Genomic DNA, 15,948 nt, shown 5'->3' with positions numbered 1-15,948 from the left:
GCTCAGCACTGATGACTTATGTAACAGCGTGTTCTCTTCTCCCCCCTCGGCCCTGCATAGGAAACAAGATAAAAAAGTAGGAGATAAATAAATAAAGAGTGCATAGCACAGCACGCCACTCCCGTGTGGCACGTGTACCTCGTCCTTGAGGACCTAAAGCCCTAACATTGTCCTCTGTCGGAGACGTCCCCCAACCTTCTCTATAACCTCCACCGTTGTCTTCTTCTTCTTTTGGGCATTCATTACAATCAAGGACAAGTCATTCAAACTTAGTCTCCATTCAGAATCCTTTTAGACCAATAATGAATAGCAGCTCGGTGCTTCTGTGTTTCATTCCATTCTGTGTCTATTTATAACATTTTTTTTCAAAGGCAGTGGGTGAGGTTTCTCAGAAATGACTGTTTTCTCACTGAAGTTAGGAAGGTTTTCAATGTAACAACATAGAAGTTGCTGAGCATTTCATACAAGCTATAGTTGAATGTTCCTTATGTTACATTTTCATTCCCGACCAGAAAAAGTGAGAATGAGTCTGGATTTATTTATTTATATGACGATGCATTGAGATGGTATTTTAAATGAACCAAAGAGTCTCTAGTTTTCTGACTTCAGCTCAATGTATTAGTGGCTTTACAGCAGAGTTTCCCAAACTTTCCCAAACCTTCTCGACCCAGGTCAATAGACATTATTCGTCAACTCCTGGGAAACATGATGCGATGTTTCTTTGGGAAACAGTGCTTTACAGGAATAAAATCTGTAACTGCCTCATGGCACTGATCAAAATAATCATTGTTCTGGTTCACTGTGAAATTTTCCCTCTTCTCTCATTCCCAATTCAATTTGTTCTGTGGAACAAAACCAATAATTAGGAAATTAGATTTTTAACATTTTCACAATTGAATGTATTTTACAGGGAAATTGAAGAGTCACATTATAATGAATTATCCTATTATATATATATTTAGTAGTCTGTATATTAATTGTGGGAATAAATCTAAAGACTAAAAACATGTGCATATATATACATATCTTTATGTATATAAATATATATGCATATACGGTATGCTTTACTTCCACAAAGTGGAGTAGAGCAAACACACACGTAAACCTAAAGATTGTGTTTCTTTTCTGTGTGTGCAGAAACAGCAGGGAGTGATGAGCGTGTGTGCGGCTCAGAGGAACAAGAGGAGCATCAGTTCTCCGACGAAGAGTCTGAAGAAGACGACGACAACGATGACAATGATGATGAGGACGAAGAATCCGTATCCCAGGACAATCCACCATCCTCTTGTTCGTCGGACACCCACCTCTCCACTGGAGGACGCTCCAGCTGCAGTAGACAGTCTCAACAGGGTACTTCTGACCCTGAGCCCTCCGCAGGCCTCAGTCCCAGTCAGGAGCACTCCCCCAGGGGGGTTTGGCTCAGCAGACGGGCTGCGTCTCCAGCCAGCAGGAGGGCACTTTACTCCCAGCGGGGCTGGAAGGCATCACCCAGAGCCTTCTCCCCGAGCAGTGAGAGCTACTCTCCCAGCCGCAGTCTCTCCCCTCGCCTGGAGCTGTCCTCACCCCTCCACAGCCTCTCTCCCAGGACTGAGCTTTCCTCACCCAGCAGACACGTCTCACCTTCTCCTGAAAGAGGACCATCTCCCATCAGACCCCTTTCACCTCTTCAATCTGTTTCATCCAGCTGCTACAGATCATCAAAAGCTCGGACGCCTCCCTCACCGCTTAGGTTGCAACACAGGCCAACTGGATATCTGCCGTGGGAGAGTCCCAGTACCAGGACGAGTCATGCTAAACTGGTGAGGGCTTTTTTTTGTCTAGTTTTGCTCAGGTTCATACTATAGCTTACTACAGGCTACATTTCCTCCCTGCACAGGGCCAGTCCAGCGTGTAATGATAATGTTTTTGCACCCCCTACAGGAGAAAAGAGGAACATCAATTGGTGAGGGACCAACATTCCCAGAAACCAGCTGGTTCCCATCTGCTTTCCGTCTTTCTGTATGTGAAGGTTATCCTGGACAGCAGGCAGCGGATAACATTTTCAGCCATCTTCCCCTGCACTCCCAACAAGCCAAGGTCCCTTATCTGATGATCTCCATCGGAGGCATTCAAATGGTACAGGCCAAACACAGGTCCCACCCCACCACTCCCTCGTCCCCTACATCTCCGCCCTTGGAGGGGTCGTCAGGTGCCAGGTTTGAGTCATACTGGGGTAGAACAGCCAGAACTCAAGGGCTTAGGACTCCTGGAGACCACTGGTCAGAGCCCCAGACCGCAGGAACCAGCCAGTCAGGGGGCTACGTTTTAAGCACAACTCCAACATGTTCCAAAGTGGAGATGGAGACCACAGACTCAAAGCAATATGGCAGCTCACACAGCTCCGCCCACACTTGTCAGTCTGGCACTGAGACTAAGGAACGCTGTGTAAGAGACAGTCGTTCAGGAGTGTCCCTCAGTCCAGAAGCTCCTGTAGCCGCTTGTCTCACTGGACGGCAGCAGGAAGAGGAGGAGCCACCATCTAGTAGTGATCAGGAAGAGGGAGGAGCTAAAAAAGACTCGTCCAGAACAGACCACAGCACTTAACAGTGTCTGCAACTCGATGCATCCTGCATCTCATTTTGCTTTATTGGTTGCTACACTAGTCTTGTTTTTTATTGGTTTGTTTTTATACAGTTTTCAATACTTGTTAACTTAAATGTTTGTTCCTTGGCAACATTCAGGTTTGTTATAAAAATGCACTTTTTTTCTTTGTGAAAATCTTTCTGTAGATTTATCTATTTAAAAAAATATAAATATATATACCGTGAATGTCCTTAATTTTTCCAGTTGGGATTTAAATTTGCCATGTGTCAGTCTTTTCAAATGCAAGGTTTAGAAATAAATATGTTTTTTTATAATTAGTAATCCTATATAAATATACATTTTAATGTGGTAGGTCGCCATGTCTTTTTTTATGTAGGTCAATTTTTTGGAGGTTGTTAATAACTGAAGAAAAGCAATAGAATACAGAGGACAACAAAGACCTACAGGGAAACTGACAGAACATCTTGACTTAGCTTATCTTAACAACTTAGCCCCAGAACAGTTGTTATTGGCAAATGTTGGTCAAAATATTTGATTCACTTTTACAAAATAATATGGTTTGCTTCCTACGCTGTCCAACCTGGTCGTTGCCCTGTTCTGTTATGAAGGAGTGGATTGACCAAGTAGGATCATTCTTTGGAATTACCTCAGATTAGGTAAGACAACAAAGTATCTTGTTCACAAAAGCTCATTAATAATTCCTCCACAGAATTTCAGCTCTGTTGCCGTGTGTGAATTCTGTCTGAGAGGTTCTTTCACCGTCACCTTCTGTGCAGCTCTTAAAGCATCTCTTCAATATGCAGGTCCTGAGACCGTATTGTTCTTCCATTGTCAGCTTCTTTTCTTCAAATGTCCTTTATCTCAGTGCTGTGGTGGGACAGGATGCAGTAAACACAGCATTTTGTTTTTACAGACAGGAGGACAGAGAAGCTTCAACAAAGCTCAGGGCCTGGTTTCCAAAAGTGGCAGCCCATATTTATAAACAAAATAAAATAAAAAAACACTAAGATGATGTGGTATATTTAAATTTTAACTGGAAAAATTAATTAAAAAAATACAGATGCACACATGTTTGATTTGACATTTAAATATATACATATACAGTACATCTTAATGTCTCTTTGAATACTATAACAAAAAAAGGAACATGAATAAATTTGTAAATGACCAAAATGAATAATTATTCCATTTTTGTTTGTCCAGTATTATTCAAACTATAATTACTTGTGCCTTTTCTGTGCAGGTTTGCTTTTCAGATGTACAGTACATGTAGACAGAGAGACGGCTGTGAAAACTTATATCTGCTATTTGTGTTGTTGTTTAAAGAGGGATAATATTTGGTGTTTTTTTTTTTTAATTGTTTCCTTTTCAGAGGACATTGCTTTAAAACGCCAGGGTAATGCAGAATTGCGTGGTGAAAATGTTGAAGGAGAGGAGAAACATGTCAGAGGAAATGCACTGAAGATCTATTTTTAACTACAAAAATAGATTAAAATTTATCTCTGTACAGGGAAGAGTGCTTTTTATTTATTGTTTTTGATGATAATGGTCATCATGGTGTTGTTGTTTTTTTGTTTTGTTTTTTTTTCTTCATTTTTTTACCTTTTGTTATTGGAAAAAATACTTTGTTATACATGTGTTTTTCCCTTGATTTTGTTGTGACTTGAATTGGTGGCAGACATGAGAGATGGACTGGTTTGTACTGGAGGATCAAGTGCCCTGCAAATTTCACACACAGCAAAATTTCTTATCACTGAGGAAATTAAAAAAAATGCACCACACTCCCACACTGTGCGTTTCTTTTAATTCAACATGAAATGGTACTGAATGAATCAGTTTGTTTGTATCCATCTGTTCTTAGGCTGAAGAAATGTTGGAGCCATTTCCCCTGCTCTTCGCTCGGGGATGTTGACGGCCATGTTAAATTGGTAAGTACTAAATATCTCACTGGTGTCTACCTGTCCGTGGTCATTGTTTTGGTTTCTAGTAACTTCTTCATGTGGTACCACATCCGTATGACTTGATATAACCACTGGGTGTCCTCACTGAGTCATCATCGGTCACACATTAAAGTTACATCGGTAATGAGAGTTTTTTTTGGGGCACACGCTCAAAAATGGCAAAATATTTTTTGGGGGCACACGCTCAAAAATGGCAAAATAAACAAAAATAGTCCTTATTACATCGCTTTAATGAGTTAAATGACTAAACAGGTCTTTTTTAATTGACTGAATCAAAAAATGACACTGTTAAAATACAAATTAAATACTGTTGCATAAGTGTGTGTCTGCCATATAGTTTCCGGTTTGTTTGTAAAAGTTAAACTCTAAAATTTGTAATATTTTTCTTCGTTAACTAAGCTGTTTTGTCCATTTTTTAAACATATATACATTTAACTCGGATGTTTTGGCATTTAACAATGTAACAAGTGAACCCGCTGCCAGGGCAAGTATGGTGGTACGAGACTATAGTTTAGATTAAATTAAATCATAACGATGTTATTATGTTTATCTCTACGTGTGTCAGCAGTTACGGTCTAAAAGAGATATTTTCAAACATAATTTAAAAGTATTTTTATCTGAGGCCTCTATCTTTATTTTCGTGTAAACGGTTCGTTTAGGACAATGTGGAAAAACTGCGGAATAACTTAAGTTATTTTTAATTTATACTAGTTTTCTCCAAGGTCAAATTCTCCCATCTTACTTTTCTTTGGGTTTTAATGGCAGCCCTGCCTCCCTTGAAGTTCGCTACTGCCCTCTGCTGGGTGGATTCACATTCAACATTCTATCCAGAACTAAATCAATCACTTTCAAATGAAAAAAAGGGGTGGGTGGGGAGAGTGCCTGAGACAGCATTACTACTACAGATGACCACCATAACCTTTTAGTTACGTTAATTCAAATAACGGAGGAGTGAAAAAACCATCGTGCTCTGTCTTTGAATATTTATTTTACAGGGTTATTGCAGCTGCCCCTTAACATGAATTCCAGTTCAAAATATTGTCCTGCTCAGCAGAGGGATGTGTTACTCTCATGTTATTTGCACAAAAGAATTTTGACAGCACAGCAAGACGTGTATTATATAAAGTTCACTCAGCTACGGCCAGCGTGTGTTGACAAAAAGCCAAAGGACGTGTTTTTCTGTTATATGAACCTTTATGGGAAATGTTACATAAAATGAGCAGTAAGGACCATGTGTGTTTAGCCTGTACTTAAAAATAACCTGAAGTAAACAATGGTCCCTCCTCCAACCTCCAGAACATGCTGACAACAACAGAGGCAGACAGGTTTGTAGGAGGTTATTTTTAAAAAAAAAGGAGGCAAGTGAGGAGACAACGTCTGCTAATTAAAAATAAACAGTGGCTTCTTGACACAAATTAGATTAAAAGTTATCCTGTCTGCTTTACGTGTATTCTCAGTTTCTTTCTCGTCATATTTTCAGAAACACGTTACCCGATGCGATGCAATGAGTGGTGGGTGCGGGGGGTGAGGATGGAGACACATCTGTGCTCCAGAGAGAACTGAACTTCTAACCTTTTGGATAACAAAATGTTTTTAAAAAATGATACATATTGCAAATGTAGCGGGTGTTTCTCTCTCTCTGTGTGTGTGTGCGGCCCCTCATTACTATGACATGTAGTACATTCCTCGCATGTATAGGTGAAAGGAGCATGACAGTGTCTGCTTTTAGACGTCTGGAAAATGATGAGTTTGACAGTAAAATAGTTCAAAGTGACTGACAGACGGCGACAGTTTCTATGGTAGAGACCTAGAGCCAGACAGAAGCGACTTGGGCGGGATACACTGCACGCCAAATTATTATTATTATCAAAACTACTATTAAACTATTATCAAACAAAAAGTCTACCTAAAAGAGTCATTTATTTTATATTATTATTGTTTTCTATTCAACAAAAAGTCTACCTAAAAGAGTCATTAAGTCACAAAGCTAAGGATAAAATAAATTAAAATCAAATTAAAAAATTAAGATAAATGATTAGACAAAGCTAAGGCTAAGGATAAAATAAATTGAAATCAAATTAAAAAATTAAGATAAATGAAATCAAACTATCTGCATAATTATGACTGAACAGAATCGATGGCACATTTTGCAGCAAATGCAGTTTCCTGCTTTCATCACCTAAACAGAGTTTGTTGAACAGCGGGAGGAATGGAAACCATTAATAGACACACTAGCCATTTCATCTATTCTCTGTACTTTATTTTACACTGCCAGCCAGACAAGGAAACGCTGACTCTTTAACCTTGTGACCTCTTTCCTCTTACAACACTTACTCTGAAGCCACTTACCTAATGGGTGACCCTTGACTGAATTTACACCTTCATAATAAAAAGTTCAGTGTCTATTATTTATTAGCCGCTAATAACTGATAAAGCTGGAGCTAAAGTGAAATCTTGTCATCTGAGAGCAGCGCTGCATTTTGACAGGATTAGCCAGACAAATGAACGTACACGAATGACCTACAAACTCGGGTCATTGTTCAGTGTGAGGGACTAAATAGGGCCATATAATGGTGTTCAGACCGCCATCTGTCACCATGAAGACATCAGTTTGACGTTGAAATTTGGCTAAAGGCCATCATGGCACAGATGTATTATCTTTAGCTCGTAATCTAAAAGATGATGATGATGATAATGATTTCAACCTCAATAGACAGAAATTCAACCCAGTGGTTTATTGCTGGGTAACATTGCAGCAAAAAAGCAAATAATACGTTTTGTTCCATCTCCTCCCTGTGTGTGTGTGTGTATGTGTGTGCGTGTGTGTGTGTCGGACTTCTACAGGCACTTTTGGATTAGTCTCTATGGAAACTGGAGTTTCTAAATTGCAAGATTTTTTCTTCCTTGTTTTCCTTAAAAGAAACTCACTGTACCAGTTGCCGCAGTGTGAACCTGGCTCTGACTCATGACACTGTTTGTTTTTCCTAAAGAGTTGTTTGCACACTTTTATGTCACGATAGTCCATACTTGATATTCAAACACTTATTGTTGCTGTGTTTGGGGCGTGGAGCTGTTGCAGGGCAAAACCATTCAAATTTCAATATATTCATTTTTTTGTGCCGCATGGGAAAAATGTATTATTATATACTGTAGAATAGCAGTTTAAAAATAAAGTCCAGTGGAGATTTGAAACAGCAGTGGTAAATGTGCCCTGACAGTAGCCCTAGCCACAGAAGGAGTTCCTGCAGAAAACCACTGTTAGCACTTTAGCATTTGTCTCTTGAGACATATTCTCAATTAATAAACAACCAGAGACATATGATGTGTCACAGCAGGGGACGATGGAGTCACAGCGAGAACTAAAGCAGGAAAGAATCCCTGGAATGTATCATAGGGTCCAACACCCTGAGGTTACATGGTAGTGCAGTAGGCGGGGCTATTAACATGACATCACAGGAGGTGATTCGGAGGAAGGGGGTGGGGTGGGGGTTTTAAAGAGAGATAAAAAGCTCACTCACCTTCAACACATTCAAAACACAACTCAGTGTGAAGATATACATCAGTATTTCCATCAGAGAAGGCTCCATCTGCCAACAGCCATGTCTGCTCACGTCAGCATTCTGCTGCTCATCACTCTCTGGGCTTCACTGCAGGAAGGTGAGTTCAGTTTCTCTCTCAGGTCTTACCAACTAAGAAGCATGTGGAATGGAGAGGTCATTGAAACCATGTCTTTAGTAATATTTAAAGTTTACATTTATTGTTGTTTGGTTTTTTGTTGTTTTAAAATCATTTTAGAAGCTCTGTCCTTGTTGCACACTGTACAGTTATTAGTCAGTGTCCTATGATTGACAGTTAGTGACCATGTATGGTCAGCCACAGTACTTTCCTGTATTTTAATTTTTAGGCAAGTCAAGAACCTCAGGACACGTGTCACACTATTAGCTTATTTTCCCTCTTCTTTTTCAGAAATGCATTCGAAGTTCAGTTGAAATATATTTAAATGTGTTTTATCTGTATGTATGTATGTGTTTTTAGTTGAAAAAATAAATAAAAACAGTCTTTATAATGTTTGTTTCATTCAGGACAGATTTGAATACAGGCTACCAAAAAAGTAGCTTAGCAGTAATAGATTTCTTTGACTCTTGGTGTTGGACTAGGTTTGGGAGTTCCAGTAAGGAAAGAGATGGAGGAAGAGTCTGTCGATGGTCATCCAGTACAACAGAGAATCAGAACCAAGCGATGCGCTTGTAACAACATGCTGGATTCTGAGTGCCACTACTTCTGCCACCTGGACATCATCTGGGTCAATACACCCAGGTAATCATTACTCCCAAATGTACTGCACATACACATGTACACATGGCTGCTCTGAACCACTTTCTGTCACCTGAAAATTTGTAATAATTGTATCCACTTATTTTCAGCGGTGTACCTCATGGCTCTGTTATTGGTACACACCTATTCTTTGTTTATATGTAGTATATATTTCCACTGACTTTAAGGACTTATTTAAGGACGCAAACACAGGAAACATGTGCTGTGTGTGTGATGCATAACATTTTATATGTGCAGTGATCCCTCTCCTATTGCGGCAGTTGCGTTCCAAGACACACTGCGAAATGGGAAAAATCGCAAAATGGAGGCGAGATAGTTATTATATTATTTATGTTTATACTGTATTTACCCTTTACGAACCTCCCCCGTCACTGTTATCAACCCTTTCCCACACAATTATCTGCGCAGTAGAGTTGTATAATGGTGACGCAGAGCGAAGTGAATGAGAGAGTAGCCGACAGACGAGGCTGCTATGACGCATGAGCCAATCAGCGTGACGAACAGAATATAAGAACAATAGCAAACCGAGGAGGCATTGTATGCTGTGCTCAATTTCAAAACGGGAACCCACATTTTTAAAGCCAACATTTCTGCATGAATAATTATTTTATAACGTCTTTTAGTTTATTTTGGGCTATATTTCACAATATAGTGAAAAATTTGCAAGATCAATTTAAAAAAAAGTGATGTACTGAGAACCGCGATGTAGAGAGGGAACACTGTACTTCACACTTAACTTAACTATGCTTAAGAAGTGTAACACTGAAAATGAAACACTGTCAAATAATCCTGAGCAAGTGTAACACAAATGAAACACTGTCAAATAATCCTGAGTCATTACACAGGACTGTGTATCAAAGTATCAAAGAGCAAAGTCTTCCATTCTTTTATCATGAATGTAAAACTCTTTTCTCTCCTTTCCTCTGCAGTAAAACCACAGTTTATGGTCTTGGCAGCACAGTACCCCGTCGCAAAAGGTCCAATACCCGCTGCACCTGTATTAACCCCGGTGATCAATCATGCACCAGCTTCTGTCATAACAGGTGAGTCCGGCCCAGAGCTATACTGACACGGAAACAAAACCATCCCAGCATCAGTCAAAGGCCGATTTGGGTTTACACATGTTTGCAAAGGCAGGTAACCTTTGGGATATTTTCATTTTGACTGGTTGGCAGGGTCAATATTGGATTATGAAGTCTGGAGACACTGAAACATGACATGACAAACAACAGTGGAGTAGTTGAAGGGCAAAGCAGGCCACATGTTTAAACAGAAACATTTTTAACCCTCACTGAACTATTAACAGTAAAATGGGTCTGTTGTTTTTAAGCTACTGACTGTCAGGCAATCAGTTTAGCAGTATTTGTATTCATGTAGGGCGACTTTTTACTATCATAAAAAAAACCCAATCATTTATACTAGTTTTGAATAACTTGACTATTTGCTTCTATGCAGCCCTGTAATCAAACCTCAGAGACAGCAGGACCAGAACACCAGGTAAGCTTAAAATCACAGGAAAATACCAAATGCTCTCAGATATTACTGTATATCTGGATTCTATTTTCAATAAAACTGACTTTTTTGTGCCAGCAGATCCAGGATGTCAAAGGTTTCATCAGTGGTGACTCTTCTGAAGCTCATAGCAAAAACACTTGCCGTACAAAGTGGCTGATGACGATCAAGAATCAAAGAGATAAAGAGGACAGCGAGCAGCTGAACAAATGACTCTCCTTTGATGGAAACATGGGAGAGAAAGAGCTGCTGAAAGATGTGTCGGGCGCCGGGAGGCCACAAAGACGTCTGTGTGTACCTGGAGGCAGACAGTGGAAAAACACACCAGGGTTTCATAGACACATCACGGAAACCAGTGTGGTGGGTGGGCACAGAGATGAGTTACTACTCATGCTGTGCTGTGGTCGTGCTTGACTCGCACTGCCAGGTAGGACAAAGGAGTGAAACCAAAGACTGCTTCACACTTAGAGTACTGGACTTGAGTTTAGTACTTTTATGGTAACTGACTTCTGTAGTATCCAGAAAAGCTGATAGGTCTAAATGTTGATGACATCATTATCAAAGGTAGATATCCATTACAATTGAAATCAAAATTGATTTTTTAAGACATTTTACTGATCAGAGTTGAACCAACACAGGACATACAGAAACGGCCTTATCAAATTATGGCCCGTGGACCACATGTGGCCCTTACACATCCAACCATATTTCCCATACCTTCATTTGAGGTGGATAAACTTCTTGGCTCCCAGGCCAAAATGAGGTTCACAATATGACTGGCAGACTGATTCAGTGTGGGTTGGATGTGGAATGCTGGGTGAAATATTTTAAATAAAATTAACAAGAACATTTCTGTAGTTTAGATGCCACCATTTAGTGGCTCCACCAGAAATATGAAACAGAAAGATTAACACCAGTCTTTACTGTATCTTATATCAGTGTGTGGCAGACCGGATTAGAAGTCCAGTGTGCTGTAGCTGGCCCACGAGCCATAGTTTGCCCAGGTCTGACCTATATGGTTACGCACAACCTAATGGAACCTCGTATGCATTAAGATTTGGTTGAATTACAACTGAATTCAGTCACCTGACCCGGTAGAAGGTGTTGTGTATTATTGGATAACTTTTGTAATGAAGTGCTACAGAAAACTGGGTTACAACCCAAACACTGAAGTTCCTGTCCCAGAGATCAGTCATGTAGAACCTTTGACTGTGTAAACATTTGGAACGTTGTTCATTGAATAGAGAGCATTTTGTGTTGTGTATGTGTGCAGTTGATACAACATCAACGTCTATCTTGATGTCTCCAACTGAAAACACTGTAGCTTATAATCTTTTATATCTAACAACAGTTCAGTGTTATAAAAAAATAAAAATAAATAAATCACCAACTTGACCTGTGTTCTCTGATAGGCTTAAAAGTTTCAGCCTCCTGTGTTTGCTTTAGTCGAGTGCACTGTGTAAAGAAAGTGATTACAGTAAAGAAACCAAAGATGAAGAGTAATTTGTGGGAGAATAAATCCTCTTAGGCGGCATGTGTGATTCAATTGTGTGACAAGCAAACACATTTCTAAGTTCAAACAGAGGCCTGGGATGGATGAATGGTCCAGGAATTCAAGCTTCACAGTGATAATAAGTTTACCTGCTTTTCAAAGACAGCGTGGCCTGTGTTATCACAGGGATCTGTGGAAAGAATGCTGCATTTGGCTGTTTTGCTCAGGGGCCGAGGAAGAGGCACAAAATGCTTTGTCAGTCAATGTTCCTCTCTGATTTCTAACTACGTGTGCTGTCCGTGCACACCTGAGGATTTAGCAGCTGGGGCTGCAGACACCGAGTGCTGGTTGAGGATGTAGCAAAGTGACCAGTTCAGATTCATACACCTCTGATTTCCGGCAGTTGATTTTTTTTTGCTTCCGAGCATTCATTTCATTCCTGATATTTATCTTTTTGTGGAGACCCTAAAGCAGTTTTTACAGAACAGGTCTGAGCAGAGTCACAATCGTAGGTAGACGAGGTCTGAGCCGCGGGGGTCTGCAGTCAAACGCTTCAGGGAACGATTGATTGACATGATGATTTAGCTGTTGTCTCTCAGGGGATAAATAAATAAAAAAAACTGGTGTGCTTGCGTACAGGAATGTTTTTTATTCTAACTGGATTCAGTCTTTTCAGGGAGGAGGTGATGAGTAAGAAAAAAGAGGAGAGATAAACAAGAAGTTAAAGAGAGAGAAAGAGGGAGAGTCAGGGAGAGAGACTCTTATTGGAGTTAATTTTTAACAGTGACGTCAAATGTTTATGAAAAATGTATTTTATAGATCTTATCAAAGCCATAATAACATCTATTATAACATCAATCTAAGTCAAAAAGTTATCTTATGGTTGTCTGAAGTTATAACTTTGGGGAAATGTATAAAGCTTTACTAAACTGATCATTGGCCAAGATTTACAGCTTTAAGACAAAAAGTGAATCTAAAAAAAAACAGACAGAAAAGTCAGAGGAGTTCCAGTGCAGTTTAGATGCGTAGACTGCCACCGAGGGACGATGAGCTCAGTCTGAGTTCTCTCTCTGATGCTTAATTGTTACTTCACCTCATCCTCTTGGTGTGATGGCATTTTCTTACCTCTGGTCCAGTGTCCTGGTAACACCTACAGTAGATTGTGCTCCAGCGAATGATGGTTGAACAATAACAAATACTGGTCCCTGTGAGTCAGTTTCCTGTAAACTTCAGTGTTGAACACAGTCCAGAAAGGCCAAGGATGAAGATGTCATGACCTAATTCCTGTGTCATGTCCTGCTGTGTCCTAAAAACCTAGTGATTAATAATATCAAATATTCACCATGATGCAGAAAAAATCATTTAACGTTCTCTTATAAGTACCTCGAAAATCTCTATAACAATACATTGATGTTAAACCATGTATAATAACCTTCGGAGGTAATAAGGTTTGATAAGCATGTTTATTAAGCCATAACTGAACTTTCAGTCAGAATCATCACTTTGACCAGCGATAACACCGGAGGACAAACAAACACTCATGGTTTCACAGTTTTACACATGGTTAATAATTGTTTTACCAAACATTCCACAGTCAGATTTAGTCACCACTGACAGCCGAATTAAGCCATAACCTACATTCCCAGACCATATGAGACATGAGTGCCATAGAAACCTTCCTTGTGGTAATAAAAAAAGCCCAGAACATTTGAAGAATTCCAGTTTTGAAGTTTTCTGTTTACAGTGAGTCATATGGTTTTTAACGTTGTCGTGTAGAGGGATTTACCTGGCATGTGTCCAGATGCTATGTTATGTAACGGACAGATTTTCATGCTTTTGTAGCCGGGAGTTCATGCGGGGATTTGTTTTTTTGGCGAACTTCAGAAGTCGACGTTGACCAAAAATGGGTCAGAGAAGATGCAGGTGCAGGATCAGAAACATCTGGTGCTGATGAGACATATCCCATGACTGAGCATTCTTTTCTTTGGAGGAAAGTCACCATGCTCTGATTGGCATCTGTTCCTTTAAAAGAAAAAGTAGAAAGAGAGAGAGTTAATAATGCTGCTGTGCAAACAACACCCTTTATTATATTACACAGAACGTGATCAAAACCACTTCAATACTCCTATAGTCCTCGTAGAGACTATATCCTAAAAAGAGTAAATACTGTAAAGCAAGAGCACAAACCACCTTTCCATGGTGTGTCCCTAAAATTCAAAAGCATTTTTTAAGAAATTATTTATATTATAAAAAATGAAAATAATACTATTTTATTTTCCCAGCTTGACTGTTGACTTGACACACACAGCTGTAGTCCAAGAATGTTAAATGTACACACACGTCTCATACAAATACCTGATGTTTTTGTCATAAACCTTGTTGGGGCTTAGTTTGTGTTAGTGCAAGTGTGCGCTTTTTGCCCCCTGCTGTGCATTGCAGCAATTCCTCACCCCCAAGACATGAGGTCTCATTCCTTTGACGTAAAATAAAGCAGCTGCTTGATCTGTTTATGTCAACATATCACCTTAGTCGGGACAAACCCTACTGTTTAACAGTAGGTGACTAATGAGGTAAAGGCCGAAGTGCAAATGCTTACAGTGAAAAAGGGATAATACCGCGGCTAATGTTTATTACAAAGCAGTATCAAAAATAGACGGTTGCTCCCTTTAAGAAATATTGCCAAACACCATCCCACCTTGTTGGCACCTCAGAGCAGTTCCACGGAAAACGCTTATCTCTTTATGAGGAGTTAATTGATTTTGCCTTCAGATAACGGCCACAGCCCATCTTTCATGGTATCAGTAATAAAACAATATGAAAAAAGTAAAGAGTAAACATTAGGTCACACTTGACATATGAAAGTAAAGTAATTCCCTCTTTTGTACAAATACGTCACATTTATTTGGATTTGTTCCATAAAATATAGTGACAAGTTGTCTTCAAGGTGACTATGTTTTTTACAAAGACACAGCTGTGTAAAGAGAACTTAACTAAAGAAAGGTTGGTTCAGTCATCACCACACATTCTTCACTGTTTCAGTGTCTACAGTTACCCTGAAGCTTGGGGATTTGTTGAGGATCATTATTGTGATGTAGAACATGTGTTTGTTTGTGTTTTGATCACATGTTTATGCTAATGTTGCTAATGTTTTCTTTCTTTTAATTTAGCTATTTTCAATTATTTGTTTTTACAGGAATTCTTTTTGCCGAATGATTAATGCATCAAAAAAATATTACTTCCTGATAAACTGTCAACACTGCTATGGATCAGTATTTCAGACACAAATGTTATTGTGGTTTAATAGGTACCACATTAACTTTTGACCAGGAAGTTTATAAAGGACATTGATTTTATAGTTGTGTATAACTATATTATTGGCTGTCCAGTCGTTCAAATACCTTATAACAATGAGCAAAGAGTTCTGTAAAGAGGAAGTATTGTTTATACTTTTTTAGTTTTCTTCATGAAAAATCCTTTAAATGTGTTTGCATTTATGTTTTTCAAAAGATAACTATAATTGTAATTTTAAAACAATAATAGAAAATAATTTAAGTTTATCCTAATTCTCATAAAGTGATTTTCAAGGATAAAGCAAAACGATTGCTGATTGGTTGGAACCAATTATTTTCTCTCGTGGTACAGTCACAATAATTAACCAGTAGAGGGCGTCTTAACACCATAAACTCAACCTGGAAGAAATAGTCCTTTCGGGTGACATCAAAACAATTTCCAGTTCTAATGAAACTGAGGTGAGAACCACATATCGCGCACATAATATCAGCAAAACAACAGAAAATAAAATGCCTTTTATTCACGTCAAAGATAAACAAACAAAACAAATCTGTAAAGGTATTCAGTAATCCAGATCCTTCCACCTTAAAAACAATCTTTATTTACGTAATCTACAAAATTAAAACATCTTAACACAGCTGGAACTAACAATTATTTTCACATTTTTGAGTCAATACACACAAGCATTTGTTTTTACACAGCGTAACACAATTAAACAGATACAGCATATGTAAACAATTAAAACATATAGAAAAAAATGGTCACTTGAATATG

At 39.0% G+C, this 15,948-nt stretch overlaps 2 protein-coding genes across 3 annotated transcripts in view; both read left to right on the top strand.

Annotated features, from left to right (window-relative positions):
- The window catches only part of hivep3b (HIVEP zinc finger 3b), a 41,961-nt gene extending 37,597 nt beyond the window's left edge, over positions 1 to 4,364 (top strand). The window contains exons 8-9 of the mRNA XM_008323592.3: positions 1,138 to 1,799; positions 1,921 to 4,364. Coding sequence (XP_008321814.1) covers positions 1,138 to 1,799; positions 1,921 to 2,583 — 1,325 coding nt within the window. The 3' untranslated portion in view covers positions 2,584 to 4,364. The remainder of the gene's footprint in view (positions 1 to 1,137; positions 1,800 to 1,920) is intronic.
- A 2,756-nt stretch (positions 4,365 to 7,120) lies between these two features.
- Positions 7,121 to 12,557, top strand: LOC103388547 (endothelin-2). 2 transcript variants are annotated; one of them, XM_017037720.2, is made up of 5 exons: positions 7,121 to 8,201; positions 8,702 to 8,861; positions 9,809 to 9,922; positions 10,335 to 10,376; positions 10,470 to 12,557. In XM_017037720.2, the coding sequence occupies exons 1-5, from the start codon at positions 8,144 to 8,146 to the stop codon at positions 10,549 to 10,551; spliced, it is 456 nt and encodes a 151-aa protein (XP_016893209.1). In that variant the 5' UTR covers positions 7,121 to 8,143; the 3' UTR covers positions 10,552 to 12,557. The 2 variants fall into 2 exon arrangements, with proteins under 2 accessions (XP_016893209.1, XP_008321815.1); XM_008323593.3 differs by having other exon boundaries at positions 7,126 to 8,201; positions 10,473 to 12,557.
- Positions 12,558 to 15,948: the final 3,391 nt, after the last annotated feature.

Source organism: Cynoglossus semilaevis, chromosome 13, assembly GCF_000523025.1.
Source record: "Cynoglossus semilaevis isolate Cse_v1.0 chromosome 13, Cse_v1.0, whole genome shotgun sequence".
Taxonomy (NCBI): domain Eukaryota; kingdom Metazoa; phylum Chordata; class Actinopteri; order Pleuronectiformes; family Cynoglossidae; genus Cynoglossus; species Cynoglossus semilaevis.
Note: the sequence above shows the minus strand (reverse complement) of the source record. Positions and strands in the feature narration are given on the sequence as shown.

What these genes read in the sequence shown, in the direction of transcription:
- LOC103388547 (XM_017037720.2), top strand. Translation starts at nt 8,144, where the DNA reads ATGTCTGCTCACGTCAGCATTCTGCTGCTCATCACTCTCTGGGCTTCA. An exon ending in ATCTGGGTCAATACACCCAG is followed by an intron (nt 8,862 to 9,808) that starts GTAATCATTACT and finishes TTTCCTCTGCAG; the next exon opens with TAAAACCACAGTTTATGGTC. An exon ending in ACCAGCTTCTGTCATAACAG is followed by an intron (nt 9,923 to 10,334) that starts GTGAGTCCGGCC and finishes GCTTCTATGCAG; the next exon opens with CCCTGTAATCAAACCTCAGA.